Source organism: Lichenostomus cassidix, chromosome 9 (assembly GCF_008360975.1).
Source record: "Lichenostomus cassidix isolate B80296 chromosome 9, HeHo_3.0, whole genome shotgun sequence".
In the NCBI taxonomy this organism is placed as follows: Eukaryota; Metazoa; Chordata; class Aves; order Passeriformes; family Meliphagidae; genus Lichenostomus; species Lichenostomus cassidix.
Window position 1 is genome coordinate 16,050,685 of NC_139490.1, and position 17,528 is coordinate 16,068,212.

The 17,528-nt window shown below is 40.0% G+C and overlaps 1 protein-coding gene across 6 annotated transcripts in view; it reads right to left on the minus strand.

The window, feature by feature from the left end:
• Positions 1–17,528, minus strand: part of NYAP2 (neuronal tyrosine-phosphorylated phosphoinositide-3-kinase adaptor 2) — a 160,643-nt gene that overhangs the window by 42,958 nt on the left and 100,157 nt on the right. For all 6 annotated transcript variants that reach the window (XM_085069621.1, XM_085069620.1, XM_085069619.1 and 3 more), the window contains one exon: positions 9,660–10,757. In XM_085069621.1, coding sequence (XP_084925747.1) covers positions 9,660–10,757 — 1,098 coding nt within the window. The remainder of the gene's footprint in view (positions 1–9,659; positions 10,758–17,528) is intronic.

Consider the following 17,528-nt stretch of genomic DNA (forward strand, 5'->3'; position numbering starts at 1 on the left):
TTCTTAAAATACACCCTTGATCTCTGGATGAGGACACGATGGTTTGATAGGTCCTGCACACATCCTAGCACAGTATGGCAAGAAATCAGAAGGCAAGAGTGAGCCAAAAGAGCTAAAGTATATAGACACTTCAAGAAAAATGTTTTTGTAGGAAGTGAATGACCTTATGTTTCAAAGCTTCACTTCAAAAACATCAATCTTTCATGGAAGTCCTGACTAAATTAAACTTGTCAACACTTTTTTTGTCAAGTTTTCCGCTGAAAAAAAGCCTTTGAACCATTTCAGGAGTTTGAATGTAAGGTTTTTGCATTGTCTGAACACTTTAATTTCTTCTAAAGTGTATGTTTTTATTCAGATTCATAGTAAATGTTAGTCAGAAAATGAAGATATAGTAAAGGATATGGACTGTGACAACTGGGCTCAGAAACCCTCCTTTTCTTATTTTCATGTAAAAACATCAATTTCAAAGTTGGACTGAAAATGAATCCTTCCCTGGCTATTTTGTCTATGGTTTAACTACCTTTAGGAAAAACATTTTTATTAATGCATTTCTCTTTTTTGATTTTATTAATGAATTAGAAAATTTGCCTTTCATTGCACAATTGCACATTGCACAATTGCACAATTGCTTCTATGGAATGTTATCTGTAAAAGGGAATCCTGATACTTCCTGAGCACTGGCCTCATCTGTATTTTACTGTTTTACAGAACTAGGCACAAGCACCTAACACTGCTCTGCAGCCTCTGTGCCAAGCCTAGCTAGGTCAGGATCCCAGGAAATTTTTTCTCTGCAAGTAAATACTCAAAATTCCTCCCTGTTACAGGATAAAACCTTTATGTCATTCTGGCTTTCTGTGTATTTTAACAGAATTAGTTCTCTTAGGCCCTTCCCACTTTCTAATTAGAGGTTTCATTTTGTGAACTGGCTTTTTTCTTGCTAGAAAAGCATCTGTGAAGCCATACCAGCACAGACTTCCGATATTGAGGAAATAAGCAGAATTGCAGATGGTATTGTAAAAGCTCTGGCTGATGCCTGTGCTCGTAAGGTCTTACTGTGATTGCTTTCACAAGTGGGCAGAGCAGCTACTGTGGCTGGCACAAGGCTCTGTCTGTGTTAGAGCACATACAAACTACATGCAAATTACACAAACATTGCTGGAGCAGTAAATTAGCTACAGATTTCCTGGAGGAAGGTACTTTTTTGAGTCAGGAAATTCAAATTCACACACAAAAATAAGGTAATTGCCATCTTCAGCAAAATTAAACACACAGCTTCTCTCTTTCAGATGAGTAGTTACAAGAACAATGGTTCTCCTTACTCATTCTTAAATGCCAGATAAAGTGCTAATTGCATGTTACTGTTTTAACAATAAAATAATTATTAGGGATGGATAATTCTGTTCAGAGGAGTGAAAGGAATGTGAACCTTCACATCAAATTGAATGTAAAGGAACCTGATTTTTTAATATGCATGATTATCCTCACAATTATTTCCTCAATGTTCCTGTACTTTTCACTTTATCTATACCTAGCATGTTCATACACCCCAATTTCATTGATATTTATATTGTTTGATATTTGAATAATTTTCTTCTATAACCTAAATAAAGCTATTTCTAACACTGATTTTTCTTGTTACTGATAGAGTCTTGGAAGGTGCAGAAAAAATTTCAGGGGAAGCATATCTACCTTTCCTCCATTAAGAGCCTAGGACTCTTTATCAGACTATTATCTCTTCTCCCAGGCAACTAATGAAAGCAAATGAGGAAATGGCCTCAAACTGCACCAGGAGAACTTCAGGCTGGACATCAGGAAGAACTTCTCCACTTAAAGAGTTGTCAAGCATTGGAACAGACTAATTCTATCCTATCCTACTAATAATCTTTAGTTTTACTTTTAGGACTTAGCAAATGAAATTAGGATGCACTTGAATCCTAATGCAAAGAAAATCTGATTTTTAATTCAGAAAAAGATGCATTTCCAGGTCCAGTGCTTGGTTACAAAGAGAAGTTCTGAAAGAGCTGGCAGCTTGTCCTCTCAAGCCACTGGCACTGCCAGCCCAGCCAGCTTCCTCTGATGTGTCTGTGCCAACTTCCTGAATGGAGGCTACATAAATAACCCTGCACCATTCTATTAAATCAAACTACTTCCATCCCTATCCTCTTTTTTTTTTTCCTTAGTTCTTTCACAACAGGAGCTGATACCCTACACTGACACCACATCCCCTAAAAAAACCCACAGTGGGAAATCTTAAGAAAATATATTTAGCAGTTTCATTGAAGTCAATATATGCTTATGGAAAACATCACCAGATGAAGCATTTCTTGCCATTAGGACTGAGCACCCATAAGTTGCCCATAAATTGTGTGATCCTGCTTGAATCAGAAAGGCAATAAACTCTCCCATTCAGCGTCCTGCTATATCACTGCACCATTTTGAATACAAGCTGTTCTAGTCACAAAGGACACATTTATTTTCTTGAAGCCAGAGACACAGATGGTATAAACTGGAGTACCTCTCCCGATTTCAAATAAAAAGCAGTGATTTATAAGTGCTGAGGATTTGGTCTAAAGGTCAAGATATTTCCCTGGCTTAGAAAGCTCTGTTCAGGGGAGTGGGGAAAATCAATGGCACTTAAAACTGAGAACCTATTATCATTATCCATGTCCTTAAGTGCAGCATGTTGTACTTTGCTTATTTAGAACACGGTGAAGTGGGTGCCAGTAAGTGAATTTAAGGCATTTTTCATCCTCTCTTTTTAACAACTTTCAGACATCTCATATCTTACTGTACATTAAAGCTAAAGAGAATATGTCTTTTTCATTTCTTTACCTGAAACCATCTTTTCCTTGAAATATAACAGAGAATATATTTTTCATTTTTACCCCTTACAAGTTTATTTCTTCTTCAGAAAAAGAAATTTTATCAAGCAGTCAAATAATATAAACAGAAGGAATAAATAAATCTGTATACATCAGTCAGAGACAGCAGCTGTTTCAGAAAAACCTGAGCAATTATTTATGAAATTATGTCTTCTTGAATGCTTCTGCATACCCTCAGAATCCCAGGAGGGCCTGATTTCCTGATGAGCCTAAATTGCTGAATTAGAAGAGGAGACAATGCCATGGTACCAATTAGCAAAAGTATTGTATATCCTCTCAAAATGCTTGTTTTCTGTTTTAATAACTGCATCTAACAAAGACATTCCTTCATCCTAAACATGGGGGAACAGCCATACTCACTTTTGTGTGAAAGCAGCAAGACAATAAACACACAGTGTGCGTTTCAATCAAGGAACAGGTGTCCATTGATTTATCCTTGGAACCAAGTTCTTAAACTTGATATTACCCTTGGTGCTGAGAAAGAATGGAATTACTGGTGTGCAATGCAAAATGGGGCAGTGATGGTGTAGCTGTGGCATGGACTTATCACTCAGGGATGTGCAAGGTGCCACAGGGCTGCTGTGCATCATTCCACACATTTCCTCTTTGGACCTTTGCTTTGCAGCTCACTCCTTCCCCTTAAACAAGCCCAAGTGAGATGTTATCCTGCCTTTTGTGGGCTTAGCTGAATGACCTTACTGACACATTATGATTTTTCTTTCCAGATCTTGTCTGTGATTGCTAATTGGGGAACACATGTCAGCTTCAACAAGAGTCTCCAGCTGGCCAGACTAGCTGATCTGGACCAAACTACTTAGTCCAGTGCACACCTTCTTTTGCTGGGGATCTAAGGGCTGCTGGGGAAGGGCAACAGCAGGCATGGCTGAAACAACAATCAAGACCACTGAACTGCAAAGTGAATCTTGTTTTTTCCCAGAAATTTTGTTCCTGGAGAATGCTGACCACATCTGGTCATCCCCATGTGTACATTTCAGGCATTTTCAATGCTGTCCCACAACATGGCACAGCCCCCAACAGTCCTGTCCCTTAGAGAAGGACAGAGCTGTAGAGACCTAAGTGACACTGGCAGGCTGGGCAGATCATGGTCTTTGACCGTGCTGGTGTTCACAGCTCTTGCCCCAATTATGCACTCACAAGTGAGCACCTGAACAAGATATTTCTGATGCTGCAACTCCTTGGCTTGCTGGTATCTTGGTAGATAGGAATAGATGGAGCAATGTAGCCCTTTTGAGGTTTAACTAAATGGAATTAACTGTGGTAAAATCATATCCTTCCAGGGGTGAACGAGTATCATTCTCTTCAAAGCTCATGTTCTCTTTACCTTTTCCTCAGGCACTTTCCCCTGCTCCCACTAAGTGTTTGCTTTCAGACCTACTTTCAGGACTGTCAAATAAGATGTAACTGTTTTGATCACCTCATTTAATCCCACATATATCATGGCTCATCAGATTACAAAAGCTTACTATTAGGGAAATGTATGCTTCTCCAGTGATGGAGAACTCAGTACACCTCTGGCTCAAAGGTTCAGGAATCACTTCAGTTATGCAGTACTATTTCTGAAAAGCTGTTGCTGTCTCATTAGACTGAATATAACATTCATACTGCACACATTCAATTGCTACAATGTGGAAAAGGGACAGAGAATTAGGCTGACATCCTTTTAGATAAAAGCATGGAAAAAAATATTAGCCTACAGGTTAGAAATGAGGTAAGCATTCAAATCGTAGTCTCTAATGCTGACTCAGCTGTGCAGTAGCTGAGCAATGGATGTAATGAAGTATCTATAATGGTTTTTATGGCCAGCCTCTTCTTGAAGGCAAGCTTTTCCTCTTCAGAGTACCAGAGGCTGAGCAGCAATACAAATGAGAAGGTATGCACAGAATGGCATCCCAATCCCACCCTCCTTAGGCCAGCATTTCTCATCCTAACTGTTGGAAATACATAAACTGAAATCCTGTCCTGTGTCCCTCCTTCTGGGCTTAATGCATGAACATAGAGGTTAAACAGGCCCACGTGGGGTGAATTTGCACTTGATGCATTTCCCAGACTCTCTTCCCCATCACATTACTCTTTCTCAACAAGGAACCCAAAGCTAATTGAGAAACATAGAATGGCCTGGGTTGGAAGGGACCTTAAAGATCATCCCATGGGAAGGGATGTCGTTCGCTAGGTCAGGTTGCTCAGGGCCCCTTCCAATCTGGCCTTGAGCACTGCTGGAGATGGGACATCCAGTGCTTCTCTTCTGGGGTTTCTTGCTTCCCGGAAAGCAGAAGAAAAAAAAAAAAAAAGGAAAAAGAGAGAGAAAAATTTCTACTCTATGTCTCAGCTGCCTGAGATCAGCCTGGGCTCCTTTTTAACAACTGAGCTACTTCAGCACCCCTCCTCTCCTCACACTGTTTGATATGTTTAGATTCCTAATTCAGTCGGTACCAGACAGGAACAGGAAATGGTAATAATTATCCCAATTTTCAATCACTATAGCTGATTTTTCAAAGTAGCACGTTCACAAATTTCCTCCCTATATGTGACTAGAAGCTGAAGAGTGAAGCTCTGTGTAGGCAAAAGCCAAAGCAGCTCTGAAGCCCTGCAGAGCATCTTAGGGAAAAAAAACCTGAGCTACTGTGCATCACTTGCTCTGATCTCACACCTTGTGCTCATCCAGAGTCAGGGCACACAGCTGAGGTCACTGCTCTCTTGTGCAGTTCATTAGGGTGAGTGTTGCAATAATTGCCCAAAACTGGCATGGAGTTCCCAGGAAACTGTGAGGAAACGGAAGCCTTAACAAATGGAAACAATCAATACACAGAAAGAAAGGCTGGTCCTGACAAGGATTTACAGGACCCTCTCACAAAGAAAGCCTTGGAGGCCACACACATCCTGAAAGCCAGTGCAGTGCAGAAGCACAGCAGTCTCTGTTCTGCTCTGTAGGATGTGCATATGCCTTCAGGCATGTGACTCCAGTGCTAGTTTCTCAAGGAGTACAGCGTGTTTCTATGGTGCAGAAATGACAGAAGCAGCAAATACAGCTCCAGAAAAGCTTAAGACCATTTCCTCACCCTCCATAAATCCCTCTTTACTGAAGGACACAGGTAACACAGACACTCAGTGTGCACAGTGACAACTAAGGGACTGTGTGGCTCCACACAGTTGGGTTGTGGCCATAATTAAACACCTTCCAGCTGCATCAGAAAAGGGCACAGTGCAGCAGCCCAAGGACACCTGGCAGTGTTGGTACCCTTTAAATAGCTTCCCTCTAACCCCTGAGTATTGTATTGTATTTAACATTGTATTTAACAGAGGTCTGTCAAGCATTAGGGCACACTGCCATGTTATCCCACACAAAAGCAGGAAGGGTTAAGGCACAGTCAGTGACGACTAATAATATCTATCTTTTCCACTCCTTCACATTTTTCATGTTCTACACCTTTCTTCAGTTTTCTGTAGGGCTCTCTCCATCATTCAGACTTTTTTTTTTTTTGGCAGCATGTTCCACCATTTTTCCCCCATTTTTGATTTGGCTGTACAATTTACTTTTCTATGTTATTTTCTCCCCACTTTCAAAATTGTGCTGTTATGCATATTTAAGATGTTAACAGCATACAAGACAATAAGAGAGCTGCTTATAAAATCCAGATTTGCACATCATAGCTGCAGCCACTGGATGCTGAGTGTGTTCAGCAATGTCTGGAGCTTCAATGGAAGCTCATATCCTCAGAAAATGTGGCCCTGAGGTGACAGACTCCTTAGTACCACTGACTTATCCAAATTTCTCAATAATACAAATGAACCCTAAAGAAATAAAATGGAGGGGAATAAAAATGGAAAAATGGCAGAAAAGTGAAGAAAATAATATAGAAAGGCTAAAAGGGAAGCTTTGCTTGTATAATAAAGCTTTTGACAGAAAATAAGTTTTGTTATATAATAATTTACAGTACCGCCTCCTCAAATAAAAAAAACCACTAAAAATGTCACAAACCAAAAGCCAGCAAATACATTTGGAGTTTGGACTTGAATGCCAAATTTCCACAAAGCCAGTTGCAGGAACCATAAAGATGAGAAAATTATCTCTGTAATTGCTGAAATATTTTCCAAATAGACTCTGCTGAACATAAAATCTGGTATTGTGGTTTTTTCATACTAGTATATGGTATGAGAACTTTAGACAAGTCACAGCGGGCAGAGTCTTGGAGGGTTTGATGAAAAAGTTGCTTGAGGTGTGGTAGAATAATTTTATATTTTAGGAGAAAATATTCTTAATTTCCTAGAATAACTTTGTAAGAATCATATACCTTCTTTTTTGTATGTTTATTATCCTCTGGATTCTGGAAATCTTTCTGTATGCTGAGAACAAATTACACTGATGTGGCAGTCCCAGTTAGTCCAGTTTGCATTTGCTCTCCCACTGCTTCAAACAACCAACCCAGAATGGTGTGAGTGCCTGAGGCTTCCAGAGTGATTTGCAGGAGCATGGTTTCTTTAACATATCAGATGAGTAGCCCAGCCTCCCCTGGCTATCACCATGTAAATCATGACATGTAAGTGTGACAGTCTGGTCAAATGCCATGTTCAGATCTCCCAATTTAGATTCTTTATGGTGGATCATTTTAATGTAGAATTGCAAGACATAAAGTGCCAGACCTGTATGCATTTTCTATAAATCTTAAGAGTGTCTTCTACCTCTGTAATATCTGAACACAAACCTGGTTCTTGCTCAGGGCAGTAATCCCACAGGATTAAGTTATACTGTAAACACCAGACAAATTACAATCGGATTAGATGGGCAGTCTGTTCATTTACTCAACACAGCTGCACTCCAGAGTCTTTTCACCACTGGTATTTATTTATAACATGAATGTGTTTTTCTTAAAGTAAATGAAAATAATTTAAATTTCATATCTCTCTTGCCTTACTATTTGTGGCCAATAAGGTGCACATTTCTACTTTCTAAGGAGCAAAGAGATTGCTCCTTGAGAGGCAAAATAATGTTCTTGGTATAGATCTGCAGGGCAAGATTTAGTTCAAATGTATCAGTAAAAAGGCCCTTGAAAGGTTTGCATTCACTTTCAGTCAAGTAGAATATAGAAAATACATTCTGGAGATGTGTATGAAATGGCACCATAGATATGCTGAAATTTCCCAGGACTCGCAATACTCATGGCAGGAATTTCTACAGGTTGCTAACCTGCTTACACTGGTGAGCACACAAACCTCACTGGGTAGATCTGGTGTAGCATGGGGTTTGCAGGGATTTCTGCTCACTTATGAATAAGAAGCACGTTTAATAATGTTCAGCATTACCTGCCAAAATCTCCGTGGCACTTCACTGAAATTATTTATAAATGTCACATCACATCCCTCATAATTGTTTCCAATTACAAGAATCATCTTGCCTTTTAGATACAAACTTGCTTCCATCCAGCACACAAATCCAGTGTTACTGTATTTTTACTACTGCAATCAATTAATGAAACCCCCCTGAATTAAGGAGCTGAGACTTTCATAAAACAGGATTAATGACTACAGGCCATGAAAATACTAAAGGCAAACTAAGCAAACTGCTGCACCAACTAGTATTCTCAGTGTCTTGCTTACTCTATTCTCACCTCCACCTTCTGATTGCAGAGTTGTTATTCCTGACGTGTGCAGCAGTAAATAAGAATAATACCAAGGCTGGAGAAGTGGAGTCTGTGAGTCAAGAGGGATGTGGTGTATGCCAATCCAGGCCATTGCCACCAAGCTTCTCCATTCTTACACACAGACATGTCCTCACTCAGCAGCAGAGGCGTGAGGCAGACAACTCTGCCCATGCAAACCCAGAGGGGGTGTCCTGGTGAGCACCCTGAGTGTGCCCCAAGGTGCTGTGACCACACTGTGATGAGTGACAGAGTGGCACAAACACAACCAGAAGCACAGTGTGGAATTCACTTCTCTTCAGTGCTGATATGGTATCCTGGAAACCAGAACACTCTGTTTTATCAGGTATAAACCAGCACAGCTTATTATACCATATTGAATATGTTAGAGCTGTCAATAGCCATAATATAGTACCTACACAAACACGAGATCAGCTGCTCTCCAAAGACAGCTTTTCAATTAGGTAGGTGTCAAGAATTCAAAGTCATAAACAGATTTTAATGAAGTGGAGGAGAAAGCATCCCAAGTCTGCTTTACACTGTGACAGGAGGTGTTAGAACGACCTTCCACTGCGGGACACCCACTGAACAGGAACATTTTGGAACAGAAACACGGGTGCAGGTTCTGCTTTCACACATGTGACTCCTGTTGATTTCAAAAGGGGTTTCCATATTTCACTAGCTCAGAAGTACATGGTGTACATGGTGTAAACCTGAATGTATATGGAACATCAATTTTATGACACAGCATATGAAAAGTCAATATTGGCTTAAGGTTTGTCTGCATAGCCTCCTTCTGTGCTTTGCTTCCTGTGTGGGTTTATAGGTTATGTGCATTATAGGTCATGTTGGTTTTCAGATCAATTCACAGCACAACCTCCCAACCTGTCACACCAATCCAACTGAAAGAGATATTCCATGGCACAGTGTGAAAAGAGAGGAATGGTTTACACAGACTGAAGCAATTTTAGCAATAATAATTTTTCTTTTTGTTACAAGAAATTTATATAAGGAATTCAGATTTCTGAGATATTTAATTTTTGCAAGCATTTGTTTTAGTAAAGTACAGTGGCAGATATTGGTATACAAAGAAGAATGAGGAAAAATTACATTAAGAACTTACTTTCTGCAGGTTCCTTAGATCTTCTGCCACTGGAGGACTTCCTCAGGAGACTTCGTCCTGAGGTGAAGAGGCTGGTTAGTTCCTCCAGAGGACTGGTGGGTGTCCGAGAACGGGAACTGCTCTGAGATGATGACCCGTAGGTGCTGACCGAGACACTGACCATCTTTCCTCCTTCTTGCAATGTGTTTCTGGCTGTAGAATGAGGCACTGATGGAGAGCTTCTTGAGAGACTTCCTGAATGTACAGAGTCATAAGGTGGAGGTCTTTTGAGGCTTAAGGGGGTAAGAGACCTACCCATACTGACGGGAGAAGGTGAGGCAGAGTGACTTTTAGGATAACCATGCGGAGACTGCGTTCTGTATAAGGTAGAAGGATGAGGAGGTGAGGAGGTGTGCCCAGGGGTGCTAGTTCCATGAGATGCTGTCTGGTCTTTCTCCAGTTTTTGATGGCCTGGTGTATGAGGTGGCAGTGAAGATGGAGAAGCTCCAGCTTGCTGTTTGATGTAAGACACATTTTCTAAAACGGGAAGCTTTGTGACCTCTAGTGGAGTTAGAGGAGACTCGTCAGAATTCGGGGAGCACTGCACTGGTGCTGGTGGGAACACCAGCAGTGGAGGTCTGTGAGAAAGCAGGTTTGGAAATGGCGGGGGTATATCACAAAGCAAGCCCTTGGGAGTAGATGGCACTGAAGACTTGGTGAAATCTAGGTCAGGCACTGTGGGAGTAGCACACTGAGAAGAACAAGTGTGATGGTCATATTCACATTGACATTTTGAATCTTGGCCTACGTCATCAAATATAGGGTATTTCATCTCCTCATAGACCGCTTCGCTTTGGTCATCCTCATCTTTTTTGAAGTCTCTGAGAATATTCCCAACCATTTCAATATAAACAGGCTCTTCTTCCTCTGTGTCTGGAGCAGGACTGCTGACCTGTGATAGTGAGGCATCCCTAGTGAGTGTTGCCTTCATAGGGCCATGCTTTTTGATATACGTTTCATCAAAAGATGTGCTTAGCTGAGTGTTTGGGTTTCGTTTCGGCTTAGGAGGTGGAATCTTCTTTGTGTACTCATCACTGTGAGGTCTTGGTTTGGCTGACACTGAAAACAGAACAAAACATAAACTAGTCAGAAGCCTGTAACACACTTTATCAACCATAGGATCTCTGTCACAGTGTCATAATTCTGGAATGTGTTTCCTGGGACCAGCTTGTTGCTGGTTTTCTCTGGTATTACATCAATAGAACATTATAAAAATAACACTCAATTCAAAACACTCTTAGACTTCCCCCAGAATGCTCTGACGTTCCAGGATTAAGTAACCAGTGAGCACTTCCCTTCCTCCGAGACATCTGTTCTTTCCCAAACTTTTTGGGACAGGGGACTTTCCATTTTTAAATATTATGCTTTTCAAATATCACTGTGGGATTTTAAAGACCCAAATAGTTGCCAAAGACATAACACTAAGTATCAAAATGAACTCCTTTTGGCTCCAAGAGAACAGTTAAGATCCTGAACAGTCATAATGGAATGACAGTGATGTAACTCTGCAGTGACAAAGTTATGAATCAAGACCATTTCATTTATAGTAACTTCTTGCATAAAGCACAACAATTGTCTCAGGACTAACTGAGCAAGAAAATACTCATACACAAACTGTAAAATCTGTTGTTGAGATAATCCAAGTGATTTATCTGGACTCTATTCTATTGTTAATGAGATTTCGGTGAAGTCAAAGAATAACAAAGTATCTCACAGATTCAGATCCTTTCCATGCAGGTTACTTACAGAAACCTGGTCTTTGAAATTATAAATCAAAACATTGTGATGAAATTCATTTGAAATGAGAGGTCAAGGGTTTCTGGGAAATGATCCTTTATGAATTAAACAATAAAGAAACTCATGCAAATTGCATTTTGTTCTCTTTGCATAAAGAGCTAATAAAACATCTCATTAAATGTTAGGGTTAATAAAATGGCTCATTAAATGTTTAAGTGAAGTCAGTTTTTATCCTAAGTAGACTCAACAAACTTGTTCAGAACCAAAATTTATCACATATACTAAACCTAGTTTGTATTTCTAGGAGGTAATTGATATCTCATTGGTAAGTTTCCCAATTGAAACAAACAAAAACCCAACCAACCAAATTTTGTTGCTCCTTGTAATTTACTACTGCATATCTGGCACTTTGAACTCAATGCTCAGAGAAATTTCCAGATACCTTCTGCTGAGCCCTCAGCAAACAACCAGCAAACGTCTGATATTAAAGCAGGCAGGCAGCACTCATGGAGCTGAAAGCCCTCTTTTAGAAACAGCCTGAAACATATTCGTAAAGCCAGCAGTGAGGCAGTGTTGAAAGATGGCATTTTGAGTCTGGGAGGACAGTGGCATAGAGCAGGAAGACACCTGCATTAAAGCACATTACTAACATGATTTGGTCACTATCAAAGGAGGATTCAAACACTGTTACCACTTTGACACACTTCTGCTTTGATCTGCTAAATAACTTCTGTTCAGTTCCCACAAGGCATAGCAGTAAAGGCAGATGATAAACAAGTTTCGTTCAGGAATAAGGAGCTGTGAATGTGTACATACACAACATAGTGAGAGCAATCTTCGTCAGCGGCATTTGTTTTAGCTTAACATATAACTAAGGTACAACAAAGCACAAAGCAAAACAAATCCTTCCAGAATTAAAAGGGAAAAAAAAAGACTCAAAAAATTATATTATACATTCATGATGGTTCCAATTAATGTGTTCCACTTTGCAGCAGGCTAGGGACATGCAAAAGCTACCACAGATAAGAGTGTTTGGTAGCTTGATAGTTTTTCACTATGTGGATATATCCTAATGCATTTTAAATTTGTCTTTTTAATTAACCCAAATTAATTTTCTTGAATGTATTAGGCTAGACTTTTGGGAATAAGATGTAGGCTACCAGAATCATTTGGGCTTTGCAGAAAATATTACTTGTGATGTATTTGACAATACTAGCAGATTTTTCTTTCCTGCTTCCAGCTAAATCATTATTTCATTTCTATTTAGTCTCTTATTTGTATATTATGTTTGTATATATTCTACTAGCATAAATTTGATCCCAATCCTCTCTCCAATCTCTGTTAATCTGATTTACAGCCCTGTCAAAAGCAATCTTATTCAGATTGCTGTCATTAAAATGAAGAGACAGTCAACGAAACTGGCACAAACTGCCTGATCATTTGTGAACATGTACATGACCTGAACTCTACTTTAGCTGCATTTGAAAATTGTGTATTTTGTACACAGAGGTTTCTCAAACTCTTCAGTTCCCTGTGCATCATGTTGCCACTGCTAATGGATACCTGAGAAAGAAACATTCCTGCTCCTCTGCTTCCTCAGATCCCTGCTGCCAGTGCTGCCTTTTACACCTTCTGTGCCACAGGTGTCACTCTGAGAATGTGCTCTGTCTTACAGCCACAATCCCACTCTTTGATGTCTTTATCTGGATGGATGTTAATGATGGACAAAATAATTAAAAGCTGAGTTGCTCTTGTGCTGTGGTCATTCAAGGCTAATGTTAACTGATATTTTCATCTAAAAATAGCCAAAAGTGGCCACAGGTACTGTGTGTTCAAGTTGCTAGAAAAAGCATATTTTCCTATTCCTGCATTCCACTTTCACAATTTTTATCCAACTGAAGAGGTTCTACTACATGGTCTAAACCTGTCCTTAGGTGTTGGAATTTCCATATACAACACCCACAGATTATTACATTACAAATGAGGAAATGAGAAATGTCAAGGAAAAACCATTGACATTCTGCCATCTAGTCTTGTATTTTTGCATGGGTTGAAATTAAGTACCACAATGACACACAGAGCCTCATCTGCCATTGCATGATATGTAGCATTAGCCTAGAGTATATTGGTGACATTATCAACAAAAAGGTCAAATGACCCAGTCTTGCTGTATGAGACAGAGTAAAACATGACAAGGTGATTTACTTTCCATTTTCTATCTAAAGCATTTTTCCTCTGTTGCAGTTTATTTTACTAAACCATCTATTTCCAGGAGGTGGTATGTTACAGAGATCTTTTCTTCCTTCTTGACAAACTGGACTTTTCAAACTAAAATTTTAAACTAAGTTGTTTAAATATTTTACAAACCTTAAAAGGTGAAAAGGTACCTCCTATATGCTGCACAGAGTATGAACATTTGCTGCTACAAGACTTCCTAGAGAAAATACACAGGTAAATGGATAGAGTAAATAACAAAGGAACCTTTTTATCATTACTGGAAACAGAGGAACTGTTCACACCTACTGGGAGCTCCCTCAACTGCAGGAGGACATTCAGGAGGCAAACTGAATTAGCTTTAGGAAGACTATCATGCAAGACACTCACATTTATTTAACAAAGGTTTCTACTCCAACACAGCTCTGTGGCAAGGGCTGAACTCTACAGCTCACCTGTTAATGGAACATGGATCATGAACTACTGCTCCAGCCCAGAACAACAGAGAAAAGAAACAGGAATCCTGCAGCTAAACAGAGCTGCGCAAAGCCAATGAAAGGAGCAGGGAGTATTTGTGCAGTTCCTGTGTTACCAACATTTGGCAGGGATAGATGTGCATGAATGCAGAAGCCCTGGCAAGATCCCATACCCAATGAAAGGAGATTATTTGGCAATCTCCAGAGAGGAAGAGGCAAGATTGCTTAAAGTACTTGACATTTATCAAGCAGAAAAAGCATTCGGTGCCTGCTGAGAACATAAACTTCTATGAAAAGCAAACCACGCTGGCATATTGGTGATACACATACTGCCGTGTTGTCTGCTCTAAACATGGAGTAATTAAGCGCTTTTCAACATGAATTACTATGTCCTTGATGAAACTGTTGCCAGTAACTTGTGCTGAGACTCTGCCACTTGTACATCAGAGCACACGGGTCCTGAGCCAAAGCTAAGTGCAAGAAACTGAAGTGAGAACTGTTTCTTTCCCTGCCAGGTGCAACTTCCCTTAAACATCCATCCCAGAGGGCACCAAAAACCTCTTATGAATGCTTCTATTGGAGGCATACACAAACACGGGAGAGCACCAGGCCTGGGAGGGGTTTGAGCACATGAGAGGAGCTCAGGTCCCCACAGGAGCTGCTCTGGCTGCAAGAGCTCGGAATGCTGTGCTGGCACCTCCTTGTTTGCATCAGACCACCCAAACTACCGCAGCTGATCAACTGGAGGCACAATGATCCTTGCAAACAGAAGTGAACCTCACAGATTGCTGCTGCTTGGGCAGGATCTCTCCACATTTAGTAGGGCACTCCTTCCAAGCAACTATCTGGCTCCAACAAACTTTAAGGGAAACAAGCAATGCAGCTCTAGGAACTCCAGTTCTCATCTTGAAGCATGAAGCACAGTGCTTAAAATAGCCTCACGGAAGCCCTACTGAATAAGTAGAATATGACATTTTTGAAATGAGATATTTGTAGCGCAAAGGTTATGCATAGCTTTCAGACATGCCCAGATAATCTGCCTTTCATAGTTAATTTTGGAAATACAGAATGCTTGTGGTATTTTCTTTCTGAAGTATTTTTTTCTTCTTTAAGGAAAGACTGACATATGAAAATGTGTTTTCAGATTGTTATTATTTGCTCACCGTAAAAGGAATGAGTGTAAACATCTAAAAATTAAAATTAATTTTGTCATTTTATATTGTCCTTTTGGTATTTTCCAGCTTTTGGATTTCACAGACCAATCCAGGGAATTGTGGTGTTCACTCTAACAAACAGAATAAACCCACGAGTAACAGGAAAATTCCTCCCTTTCAATTTCTACAATAGGCTATAGGATTCAATGAAGGATAGATTTGGGGCCTAACTTTTTTTAAACTTCTTAAAAACGTGACTTTAAATGCAGAAGGAATTAATCTTGCTGTATTGTGAGGGGTACCTCTATCATAAAGAGCCTCCAGAAGTGAAAGGAAATAGAATTTCTTTAATTAAACCTTGAGTGTGCTGGATACTGAGTCACAGATGCACAGATTATGATTTACATCACATAATTCAAAAGAGAACATCCAGCTCTAGGGTAATACAGAGCCTATACATTTTTGTGCAAGTTCAAGACTATGAACAAGAAGTTCATTTCATTAAAGCCAGTGGGATTACTCAGAGTTGCACATCATCTTAAGAGCATTTGTGCACCAGTGCTTATATTGAGTTAGATTTCATTATCTCTGTAGATGAAGTTTGAATATTCTTAGTGAAACTGAATTTTAAAAGGCACAGTCCTCTGAACTGTGCAAAAGATTGGCACCCAGGAGACCTGAGTTTAATTCATCTTTTTCACAGGCCAAAGGGCCTCACCTGTCATTTTACTCCTTAATGCCACTTTCCAATATTCCTTTTTTGCCAGGTTATGCTCTAAGGTTTTTTACACAAGTGTCTTATTTTAATTTATTTGTTTATATTGAAACTTACACAGGGCTTCCTATCATTGAAAAGCAACGGTAGAAAACAAACAAACAAAAAAAATAAATACAGTTAATAGAGACATGCAATGTTGAAGATGCATATTTTCTTCTCTAAGAAATATTTGAAGGCAAATGTTCCTACACTGTGAACAGCCATAAAATCTACACACAAAGGTGCATCTTAGCAAGTGATTATTAGAACATCATCAATAGGGGTAAGTAAAATCAGAGAATGTATTTCTCTCAAGAAAAAACTGGCTCTTAAAATAGCATTGTCCTCATGGACAAGGCCTTTCCCTGCAGGTTTCCTCCTCCTTTCCTAAAAGATGCTCTAAAAGAGGGGAAGCACATGGAAGGAATAAAAGAACCATCTGATTAATTCAAACACGCAATAGGTAGTTTCAGCACAGTGGTTTCCAGCAGTAGGTATTTCTTCCCCCTCTTGAATCTATTACCTCTTACTGGAAATTATTTGGGCATTTAAAGAGGACAAAACTATACTGAAAATGAAAGGACTAAAAGTCAGTGTCATAAAATAATACTGACGTGCTACTTGTATGTCTCAAGGCTATGATTAAGGAGACTTCCTCAAAAGTATTCAGGTCTCTTTATTTTGGCTACAGCTTCTTCTGGCTTTTAAAATGATTGATTTCTGCTCTAATGCAAAGAGGTGGACGGCTAGTGGCTTTGGGAGTGATACTCCAGAGTTAAATATCAGTACAACAGAGAGCAGAACTGGGGCCTGCAGTTAAATTCAGCTCTGCATTTCTCCAGCAGTACAAGCACTGCAGCTGACAGGCACCATGGCTGGAGCCATTCTGATGCCAGCTTCAGCTCAGGGCTGTGTGTCTGGGCTATGAAACTGCACTCCCAGCCTCAGCACCTCAGTCCCTTACCCTCTGCATATGCCAGGGTTGCCATTGCTTCCTGGGACTCGCAAAAGCCAGCCCAGGGCACCAATGACTTGCTGCCAGAGCCTTCTCCCAGGGCAGCAGGGGCTGCCAGTCCTTTGCTCTGCAGCATCAAGGCAAGGCAGACCCAGAGGTGCCAGGATATGTCAAAAGCTTTGGAGTATCAGCATGGTGCAGAGGGTCCCTACCCAAAATACCACCTTCCAGAGCAGACTGACTGACAGGTTTCTCCTCCACAGCCCTCAGTTCTCTGTACACCCACCTGGCATATTAGCCTTTCCTACAGTGAAAAGGTCTCCAAAAACTTGCAAAAAATTATAAAGTGAATGTCTCCTCCTGAATGCCCAGCCTTGTGCTCTCCTGTATTTTGAACTTCACATCCTAGTCTTTTTAAAGAATGAGTAATTGATGTCCCTGATTTTTCCAGATAATACTGAATAGGCAAAGAGAAAAAGAAAAGAGTATTTGAGAAATAATTACAAATTATTTGCAATCAAGCTGTTCTGTGCTATT